General features: G+C 35.1%; 1 protein-coding gene across 1 annotated transcript; it reads left to right on the top strand.

Annotated features, from left to right (window-relative positions):
- Positions 1 to 880: 880 nt before the first annotated feature.
- On the top strand, positions 881 to 11,080 carry LOC120627436 (O-acyltransferase like protein-like). Its single transcript, XM_039895438.1, has 13 exons — positions 881 to 1,070; positions 1,438 to 1,693; positions 2,336 to 2,527; positions 3,087 to 3,166; positions 3,958 to 4,151; positions 4,670 to 4,784; positions 5,226 to 5,440; positions 5,885 to 6,072; positions 6,967 to 7,102; positions 7,636 to 7,822; positions 8,883 to 9,025; positions 10,522 to 10,630; positions 10,887 to 11,080. The coding sequence occupies exons 1-13, from the start codon at positions 881 to 883 to the stop codon at positions 11,078 to 11,080; spliced, it is 2,199 nt and encodes a 732-aa protein (XP_039751372.1).
- Positions 11,081 to 12,022: the final 942 nt, after the last annotated feature.

Raw genomic sequence — 12,022 nt, 5'->3', positions numbered from 1 at the left:
ATTATAAGTTCTAATCTCAACAGTTCTCCGTAACAGAAAATATTCATCTTCTATTAAAGCGCTATATTTTTATGATTAGTGCACACCTGCTCGCATCTACTACACAGATCTAATCGCAACCACTAATAAAAAATACCAGAGTATTTACTATTAGTCGAGTCATTTTCAGAAGAGATTAAAATTTGTATCAAAGCACACTGCGGTAGGAGTATTTCTCTGTAAGGTTTCATAAATTTCTCAAATAGCAAAAAGAAACATCCAGAGGCTTAACTCCAAGTATGTTGTTTAAAGTACACACAGGTAAGAGTATTCCCCCCAGTAAGATTAGGATGATCTCTTTATCTCTCTGTAAGGATTTATAAATTTCTTAAATAACATTGGCATATTATCATCCAGATGCTATAAGCCCAACAAAAACTTACTTTGAATAAGTTTCAGGTCCTTTTCATCAATCCCCGAAACCAGACTACCCAAATTTGGAGAAATTGTGAAAGAGAACGGAATTCTTATAACAATACTTTTCTTAGTGAATTAGCCTTTCATGTTATTAAACAAATTCAAATCTTGCAGTATCTTCAAAATATAAGAATTCCGAAGATTTCTGCCACTTCACTTATTAAGTAGGCCTAATTTGTTTTCAAGGAGCTTTGATATCAACCCGGAACATAATGCGATTCAGAGTAATTTTTATCAGTGGCAAAATCACAGATTACATGAGTAGTCATTTGCACCAATAACGAAGTAGATTAGATTATTAATTTGTGTGTTACATCAATTAATAATAAAAGTCATCCTAATAAAAATCAGTACGCCAAAATTTACGAATAAATAAACAACGAATGTAATAAATTAAAATACAAAAAAGTGTTGTTGTGTTACGATGTTGGAGTTAAATATTTCACTTTTAGTATTGATAAGTGTATTCGTTATTTCAAATGGAAGTTTAGTTGTAGATATGGCTAAGAGCCGTACTTTTGACCAAGATCTCTATAACAGAGTATTAGATTCTGAAGAATGTGAGAAGCAAATGATATTTTTGAAGAGCAACGATACACGTTTGTATGGACGATGTAAGTTTCTTACCAAGTTTATAAATATTTAAAATGCACAAATAAAAAGTTCTAAAGACGACCGGATTTGAACCTGCGATTCTCTTGAAATCGCGACCTGAGCGTTTAACGCATAAGCTACGGCTCTCATTCCACCAGTGTCGATTTCATTAATTTTCATTAATCCGCACGGTGCATCATCATCATATCAACCTATTACCGGCCCACTACAGGGCACGGGTCTCCTCCCACAGTAAGAAGGGTTTAGGCCGTAGTCCATTACGCCAGGCCCAGTGCGGATTGTTATTCTAGTTATATAACGCTTTAATTTCTTTACAACACATAAGTTAACAGCTACATAGTAATAAATTCAATTTTCTTTTTCCAGTCCTGGATACAGGAATGAGAACACCAAGAAGTTTGTCAAAGATGAATAGCGTCGATCTTGGTGATTACCATGCTTGTCTTGAAATAGTAGAAACGAGGGTAGATATGAATATCCAAGGAAAGTATTGCTTTCTTCAAATACCTTTAGATCAAAATTTGAAGTTGCCGTTTCCGGAAGAAGAATTTTTTGGTTACGGGATAATTTCTGAAGCCCAAATTATCAATTGGGCTTTCGCAGTTGGAAATAGAAATAACTTGTAAGATAATCCTTTTTTTAATTATTTTAAGAAGTTTCCTACCTTGTTGTATTTTGTGATTGTTCATGAACTGCATTGGAAAAGCAAGGGAAGTCTAACTAAAATAAACGTCTGTTTTAAATGATTACGTGACGGACCACGGGAATACCATGTAACACAAAAATGTTGGTATTAGATCTGTCAAAATACCATACCTATCCATTAAAAGTTAGTTATAATATAATTATCTTTACATGCCATCTTCATATTAAAGTTCGGAAATCAGCCATGATGTGCCAATGTTCCAAAGTTATAATAGTAATTATATAATTTCAATTTATTTTATAACTACAATTTAATTAATTTTTTTATGTTATTTTTGTATGTTATTAGCTTATATCACTCTCAGTCCTTTCATTTAACGCTGTACTAAAAACCAAATTGATTGGTTGCTAAGCTAGAGCGTACAGAAAGGACAAACAAACAGACAAACAAACTTTTGCATTTTTATTATTAGTATGGATTTATGAAGAGGAGGGAGACAAACAAACTTTTGCATTTTTATTATTAGTATGGATTTATGGTGACTACTCCATTCTGATTTGCCGTCACCACACGCCACATTTTAGAGAAACCAAAAAATGTTTTGCTCAATGTTTACAGAATCCGTAGCGAGGCTGGTGATGCTACGTCACAGGGTTCACTAAGTGTTGCTATTTGTATACCCAAAGTTTGCACCTCGCAAGAATTTACAAATCGACATTTCAATTTGAGTGCCGTAGGTTTCAAGTTTGAGGAACAGTTTTGTCGTCTGCCTAATGATAAACCTTGGGTGCCCGTTGACTACGTAACTATGTGAGTATATGCAATCAACTCGGACTGGTCAAGTTTTAGTATGAACAAACCTAACGTGACCAGGTTAGGTTTTTTTAGTCATAAAGATTACTTATCTCATATCATAATCAAGAATGTTGTTAATTTGTTATCAATCTTATGGAGTCGTACGAAACGCTTCGCTTCCTCGGTTTTGGTACGCACCCAAAGATCTGGAATGCCCTTCCTTCTGCCGTCTTCCTCAAAATCATATATATGGATTATATTAAAGCAAGAAGATGCATCTTCTAGACAAGCGCGCCCCGTCTTAGGCTGAACGTCTTTATCTGTAACTATTTACTGCCCAACCCTCCCATTTGTCCACACCCGAGAAAAGTTAGGCATAAGAAATTCATAAATTTTCTCTGCCGGTTATCGGATTCTCCCACTAATAAAACCACTACGCTACCGACTACACCATCCAGGTCGTCAATTTTATTATGAAACAGCAGTTCGCCAATTTTACTTTCTACTGAACTTTATCTTTAGACTGAATTTCAAACATTTCTTTGTACAACATGATGTTTTATTTCTGTTTCAGCGCAATTTTCTCTTTTATTGCCCTCTTAACATTACTTGGAACTTTATACGACGTTATCCACACATTCGTCCTAAAAACGGGTAAGTATCACCTTGGTGACTGATGTAAAGTTAAGTGTTAGTTTTTGCTACTCATGCCCATCTATATCAGCGCTTTAATATAGAATCATCAATTATCTTAGTATTATTGTTGGTTTGAAATACATCCATAAATGCATTTATTTATTGACTTAATTTATAAAAAAATACAGTTGAAATTAGCATAGGTACATCAATTAGCGTTGTGAGTAGCAGGAGAGCTTTTTATGACAGAGCTCGTCCGGGGAAGTACTACCCTCAAGCTTATTTCTGCCGCTAAGCAGTATTGTTACAATGCTGTGTTCCGGTTTGAAGGGCGTGGGTGCCGGTGTATTACAGGCACATAAAGCTTCACAGCTACGCCTCAGATTGATGAAACATTTTGCAAGATGTGTTCCTTGCACGCCCTATGATGTGATGCTCTTTCTTTCCACATACCATACGGTGGCTATCTGGTTGGTCAATCAATTATAAAAAAAAAATTGCTTTTTAAGTGGCAATTCCTTAATGTAGGTATTGAACGATATTGCCTGAATTAGTAAAGAAATGTGTCGTAAGTGGTAACTGGAAAAAGCGATATGTCTATAAATTATAAAAGAGCAAAAACTTTTGACCCCCCGTTTCACGAAAATTGTGCAGGAGTATGAAATTTCTAATTTATGAAGTGTGGTATATAAAAAGTAAGTGAGTTTGGGTGTGTATGTGGATAATTGTGAATTTTTAAGCGTGTGTTTGGACGCGCGTGAATTATTGTTACAATTTTGACTTTATAGTTTCGTTATATCTTGTTACAGATAAAAACAGCACTAACATCTACATCCGTATGTTCTCTATTTACACAAATTCTCGCCGCCTTGTGACGTTTGTTCCAAACCCGAACGCGCTTGATTGTTTAGATGGCGTCAGATCTCTATCCATGTTGTGGATCATCTTGGGTCACTCCTACTCCATGCCCAACTTCAATTTGAATCTCATAGATGGATTGCAGGTGAGAAGCTATTTTGTCATAATTTCTGATATCCATATCAAATATGCCGTGTTGTGACGCAGAGCAGAATAAGTTGCCATTAACCCTCCTCTTCCCACGGGTGTCGTACGAGGCGACCAAGGGAATATAACAGAGAACGGGCTACAGCGTCTTCTGTGATACTATTAAAATCTACCGTGATCACCAACACGTCAGCCCAGAGTGGTGATTATGGACAAAATCTTTCGTTAGGAGAGGCATTTACTCTAGCAGTGGTCTGTTAAAGGTTTTAATGAAAATGATGAAATAAAAATCACTAAGGATTTTATGATTAACACATATAAATTATAACAACTACATAACCCAGCGGCGTACTTTGTACCACCTAAATGAAGTATCTTAAAAGGTATTGAAAATAATCTGAAATACTTTATTAGTAATTGGCTTAGTAATGAAAAATTATTTTTGTAACCCATATTTTTTTGTTTTTTAATACATATTTATGTATTAATAAATAACTTTTTATTGTTTCTTAACAGTGGGTAAATTCAGTAAGCGCTGTTTGGATATTTACGGCTCTCTTCGCTGTGGATACTTTCTTTTTTATGGCAGGAGTTTTGCTTGTCTACACTTCCGTTGGAAAGATGTCCGGAAGTAAGTTTTAGGAATAATAACTCTGATATAGGTAAACTCAAGGTCAAATTGAATATTTCTTTTTTCAATTAGGAGACTTTTGATGCGCACATTATATGCACAATTTGTACATGAGGGTAATAACTAAATCGTATACTTAAAACTGAGTGTTCTTCTTGCTTCCTTATAATTTCACAGCATTCCCGCTCAGAAGTTATTTCCGAAGTTTACAAAGCGAAAAATCTGCAATTAATAACGATAGTAATTTTTTGTAGCTATTTATTACAGGAAAATTGCCACCATGTACAACTTTAACCGTATTCCTTACTGGCGCAGATTATAAGCAAATAAGCAATGGTTATTTTCTAACACACTTTATGTCTGATATCCGTTGTGTGGGCCCGACTTACACTTGCCGTAGTTATAAGAATTTATTTTATTAATAGTATCTTTTATTTTTAGCTAAATTTCTGAAAAACTTGCATGTATTCTACTTAAATCGTCTTCTACGAATGTTCCCGCTATTAGCTGCGCTAATCCTTCTAGAAGCTTCTGTGTTCCATCGCATGGTCGATGGTCCGTATTGGGTTGCAGTTGCCCGCAACGCAGAAAGATGTCGAACTTACTGGTGGACAACATTGTTACATGTTCAGAATTATGTCAACCCAAGTGATTTGGTGAGTTATTCGTTCGCGTTTATTACGGTTTATTACAAATCCCGTGGGAATCTTTTATTATATTGGGACAAAAAGTAGCATGTGTTACTGTCCGACTATTTTTCCTTACCTAACCTAACTGATTTGCTAAGATCATGTTGATTGGTTGGTTACTTTGGACGTGAAGGCGGGACAATCATACAAACACTCTTTCGCATTTATAATATTAGTAATTGATGTAATAAACAGAAGTTTTTTTTTATAGATATTCAATTGTGTAGCTTCATTTGTTATACTCGTACCAACAGCTTAATTGTGAAACGTTCTCTCGGCATCTGTGTGTTCTACCCCGTATAATTTGTTATAGTACTAAAAATTTGAGTGAGTAGCATTTTCTAAACAAGCGTGCCAATCAGGCATGATTGGTGTAGAGTAGTACATTGTAGAAGACCTTTTTTTTTGCAGTGTATAGGACATTCTTGGTATATTGCAATTGACATTCAGCTCCACATTGTATCACCACTTGTATTATTTTGGATCATCGGGAACAATAAGAAGGCAGCATGGTCGGCTCTTATTACTGCATTTCTAACAATCTTTGTTGCATGCACATTATGGAATGCTCTGAGGGAAATGCCCGGTGGTTCAACAATGTAAGTTTAATGTTTTTTTTTTTTTGTAATTACAAAATTAGGAATTGCTGCTAAACTCTGTCTACATGTGCATGACGCCATGGTCTGAAGATTTCTTGATACCTACTCTGTATTCTGTACTCTTATACAACTGTATTCTGATCTGATGTCACGAGTGACGTCAGATCAGAATACAGTTGTCACCACCCCCTCTGGTCTCGCCGGTGTCGTACGAGGCGACTAAGGGTATATAACGGAGAATGGACAGAGCTTCTTCTGTGCTACTACTACCATCTACTTTCATCACCAACCCGTATGCCAACAGGTAAATCCTTTCATTGGAAGAGGACTTTAGTCCACCAGTGGACAGTTATAGGCTAGCTTGATGATAGTAGTAGGTACGTAGATAGGTATTAATTAATGTTTGAAATATGCATATAAACACCACCTACCCATTTTCTATACTTTTGTTTTTTACACCATTGGTTGGAACAGATCGCTACTTAATTTTTTCAAAATAAATTTCAAAATTTCTTTATTCATGTAGGCCTATCACAGGCTCTTATGAAGCGTTCACACATATATGTTTACATAATTGTAAGGGGATGGTGATAACTTCGTTCGCCAACTTAAACCTAAAGCTACGTGGGTTCCAAACGCGCTCTGGTCTAAGAAGAGCCTACAACAAACTTAGCCGGGTATTTTTTTTTTTTTGCTAAAACCATCACACAGTAAATTAATAGCTATGAAGTTAGATTTGACACCCAAGTTTTTTTATCGTTTAAGTAGCGATAGTGTCTTCAAACAGTTTTGCTTGTTTTTCTTTTTGTTCTATTTCGTGTACATACTAAGTTTATTAATTTATACATTCATTAAAAAAATTAGCGTTTTTTACTATGTCATACAATTTCACAGAGACAACTTTGATATGGATTTCTACATGAAAAACTTCTACTACAATACATTAACACGAGGTTCACCATTCTTCGTTGGCATGATCGTTGGCTATGTCATCTACATTTACAAAGGAACGGAAATTAAGCTTAACAAGGTACGTTTAATTTTTTATAACTTCTGTTATTTATGTTACTATAATATTTTACATAGTTCTACTGCAAAGCTAAAGAAAAAAAAATACCTTGGAAAAACTACAGTAAAATAACCTAAGTTTTAAATTATTAAACACCAGATATTTAAGCTCATTATAATAATCATTATAGAATTAAAAAAAATAAAGATTGTATGTAAATACATGTAATGCATAAAAACTGTGAAAAAGGCGTCAGTTTAAAATAAATAAGCCTTCTAAAACAAAACCCTGGGACAATAAAGTATTTTTAAGACTACAGAGCACGAGTCTCCTCCCACCATGAGAAGGTCTTAAGGCCGTAGTCCACCACGCCAGCCTAGTACGGAATGGTGGACTCCATACACCTTTGAGAACATTATGTAGAACTCATGCATGCAGGTTTCCTCACGACGTTTTCCTTCACCGTTAAAGTAACTGATATTTGAATTACTTAAAACGCAAATAACTTAGGAAAGGTAGAGGTGCTGGGATTCGAATTATATATTTGTTTTCAGTACTTCGTGCTGATTTCCTGGACAATAGCTCTTGGACTCATCGCAGTTTGCTTCTATACCTCTTACCTAGACAGGCAACCCGCCCGGGGCAACCAGGATTGGTTCCGTCAAAGAACTTCTGTAATGCGAGTTATATGGTCTATAGGACTAGGTTGGATTATCTTTGCCTGTGCTAAAGGTTATGGAGGTAAGATAGCATAAAATATGTAGCATAATAGCCACGTAAGAGAAAAATAGCATAATTGACATTTTGAATTGTATTTGTAAGATTCAATTCAAAATTTCCATAGTTTTTTTACCGTATATCTCCCTTTAGAAAGCAAGCGGCATTAAATTTCGTCGCAGTGTCTGGTCTGGTCTGGTGGGAGGCTTTGGTCGTGTCAAGTCACCACCCTACCGACAAAGACGTGCCGCTAAGCGATTTAGTGTTCTGGTGCGGTGTCGCGTAGAAACCTATTTGAGGGATGTAACGATAGAGGTTAGCCCGCTACCGCCTTAAATTGCATCATCACTTACCAGGTGAGATTGCTGTCAAGGTCTAACTTGCAGTAGAATAAAAAAAATACAAATAAACTGACGCACTTACGCGTTTATTATAATACGAGGTATTCTTTTTACCTATTATTAAGGTTATTACGGTTTTACGGCCATGCGTATTACGGTTTTTAACCAATATTGGAACCTTTTGTTTTTCTAGGACCTTGGTCCTAGAAAAACTATGTTATTCTTAATAAAATTAAGGAGCGGAGATGACGCGCCTATGTTGCTCGTCGATGAAACGTATTGGTACTTGTACCTAATCTTCAGAACCATTATGGTGCGACGCACGCACCACGTCAGTAGCCTCACAGATGGGGTCACGGTGGCAGCCTATTCTCTCATTTCTCCCAGTTTCCCTTACCTCTCGTGGCTTTATATTTCTATCCCTCACACTCTCCTTCCATTCTAATAACTCCATGCCAAAAATCAAGTTGATTGGGTGATTAATAAGGGCCTTAGGAAGTGGGAGCAAACACACTTCCGCATTTATAATCAGTAGTATTTTTAATTGTTGCGTACGGCAAAATTCGTAAGAGTTTATGATTACACCATAATAGTATTAAGGCAACTTGTAAATTTTGGTAAACAAATTAATTTAATAAATAAACAAAAAAGTAACGATTATTGTTTCTGTAGGTAATTTAGTTATTTCAGAATCTCAGTGACTTATAAGTTCTAGCTGTAACTTTAGATGATGATATTTTCAGGTCCCATAAATTGGTTCCTATCACTTTCACTGTGGAAGATCCCTGCGAGAATTTCCTACGCAATGTACCTTTACCATTACCCGATAATGTCTGTGGTTGCGGGTATGCAGCTGTCGCCTCAGTACTTCAGCCAAGGCGCAAAGGTCAGTGTACTTTTGTTTTCGTGTTAATAGTATTGAGCATTAAACCGCATTGGAGCAGTGTGTTGGGTATATGCCCTAAGCTTTAGAAGCTTAGGGCATACCTCTCAGAGAGTGGAGGCCTGTGCTCTGCTGTATGACGCTAAACATGGTATGTGTACTAGGTATATAAATAAATAAATAAATATACTACGACAATACATACACCGCCGTCTAGCCCCAAAGTAAGCGTAGCTTGTGTTATGGGTACTAAGGCGTCTGATGAATATTTTTATGAATTATATACATAAATACTTAGAATATACATATAAACAGCCAGACACTGAAAAGCCTTCATGTTCATCACACAAACATTTCCCAGTTGTGGGAATCGAACTCACGGCCTTAGCTAATATGGATAATAGGCGATGGTTTTTCACTTCAGGGCATGCAAGGAACATAAATTTGGGCGTAGGTGATAAGCCTCACGCGCCTGAAATGATAACTGCAACCACATCGTTCAGATCGGAGCACAGCATTGCTACGTTGCTGCTTCATGATGACGATGATAGTGATGATGATAATGACGCCAATGATGATGAAGACGATGAATGAATGAAATACTTTAACGTGATAACAATCAAGATAACCTCCAAAGATATACCATACATTTGGCATACACACACACAAAAGAGAGCAAAAAATACATACATACGCACACACAAAAGAGAGCTACAAGTGTTGAGGCTCTCGTTTATAAGAAACTAGCAGTATCTAGCGACTTCATCCGCGTACAACTCCAGTTAAGTTTCCCTTACAAACTTTCGTCCGCTATTCTACACAATATCCTGACACACCGCGTCGCCTCACCCACCTGCCCACTTAGTTTGCTGTGCTACTGAACTGAGCTATCAAATGCAAAAAAGATTTTTAAAATCGGACTGGTATTTCTCCGAGTTTATTGCTGGCAGATAATTTTTCAACCTCTATTTATGTAATTTTTATGAATATCATTACTTGAATAGCAATATAAACTTATCAGATAATATTTCTGATTAAAAAAAAAAAATCTCGACACATCGCCATCTAGCCCCAAAGTAAGCGTAGCTTGTGTTATGGGTACTAAGATGACTGATGAATATTTTTATGAATAATAAACAAAAATACTTATAATATATAGATAAATACCCAGACACTCAAGAACACTCATGTTCATCAATCAAGTTTCCGGTCGTGGGAATCGAACCCATGGCCTTTGACTCATAAAGCAGGGTCGCTGCCCACTGCGCCAATCAACCGTCGAAAGATGAAATTTAATTAGTTAAATTGACAGACAGCTTCATCCCATATCTTTAAGAATTAGAATGATTTACGTTTTTAATATGTTTTTATTAGCAAATTATTATACATATAGTTGTTGGTGTTGAATCGAAGAAATCGCTGTGTAGTGATAAGGCCAACAAATTGCCATTTTTTTACACTACTTGTGTACAATAAAATTGTAATCGTTTTTGTTACAGATATATGACTTCATGGCAATAACGGTGATATCTTTATGGGTTTCATATGCTGTTACTGTCGTTATCGATGCGCCTTTTTCATCAATTATCAAAATGGTTTTAGGAGGAGGTAAATTTCTATTCATTATCTTATAGACATTTATGATAATTTCGAATTCTTAAATTAATATTCAAGAGTTAATTGAAATATTTGACAGATCGTCAAACGATTTAAATCAATTGGGTAAATTTCTATTCATTATAATATGTTTATGATGATTTAAAATTCTTAAATTAATATATGACATGAGTGAGTTAATTGACATATTTGACGAGGTATTTGAATCATTTGTTGAAATGATAAAAACATTATTGTTTATTATTAGGTCAAAGTAAACGGAGAATGTCAACGGAAAAAGTTGCTGATTCTTCAAATTTAGGAACATCAACCGGAAATGTCGGAACGCTGTTAGAAAGTTACACTAATAGGCGTAGACCAATTTTGGAGAACAACCATTTAGGTGTTCAGAAGAATAAACATGTAAACATAAACAAGGATCAAGGAAGAAATTTGTCGTGACAGAGAAAAGTGTTAAGCAATTAGATAATAACATAGTCTTAAAATATAGAGCAGAAATAGTCTGAAAAAGGGTAGATTACAAACGAAGCAAGTTTTTAAATCATTGATATCAATACCTAAAGGCAAGAAAAAAAATCACTTTAATACAAATCTAAAGAGGTGAATGAAGAACATGGAATGAGAAAAGCGGGTAGGAAGATTGTTTGTTAAATAAATATTTTTTAAATTATACTTAAAAACATAATACCTGCCAACGATGTTTGCTTAAGGTACATCCTTATTCTATGACAATTGCACAATGCATCTCAATCACCACTATCTATTCAGAAAACTGTTGGTAGACAGAATATCACAACATTTCCACTATTACGGATTCCAACAAAATCTGCAGTCTATTATATTATTAGTGTTACTAATAATTAAATTAAAAAGTCAAATATTATTTATTCATGCAAGCCTATTAAAGGCGTATATAAAAGGCTAATACCGATGTTTTTCCATTATTATAAGGTGGTGGTGATAATAATTACATTCGTTAGCTTTAAACTCAAGTTAACAGGGTTTTAAATGCACCCCTGGTCTTAAAAGAAAGCCTACAACAAACTTGCCCTATTTTTTGTTAATATTATTCCACATTCAATAATTACTTTGATATGAAGTTAGTGCATCTCATACCCAAACTTTTTTATTAAGTACATTATTTTATTGGTTAAGCTTCTTCATTATTTTTACTTCTTTAAATGTACTTATCTCTTGAGGCCATTTTAGATATTGCACCAACAGCTCTCTTCTGCAGTCCGATAAAAGAATCAATATCAGCAGCATTGTCCCTTTATATAACGTCCTAAGACAATACTGAGAAAGTAACTGCAATACACTCATTCAAATTCTTAAAAACTATTTATTATTTAAAAAGATTTTTTTTTTCAAATAACATCATTT

The sequence above is a fragment of the Pararge aegeria genome, chromosome 11, assembly GCF_905163445.1.
Source record: "Pararge aegeria chromosome 11, ilParAegt1.1, whole genome shotgun sequence".
Taxonomy (NCBI): Eukaryota; Metazoa; Arthropoda; class Insecta; order Lepidoptera; family Nymphalidae; genus Pararge; species Pararge aegeria.
This window is presented reverse-complemented; position numbering and strand designations above follow the sequence as displayed.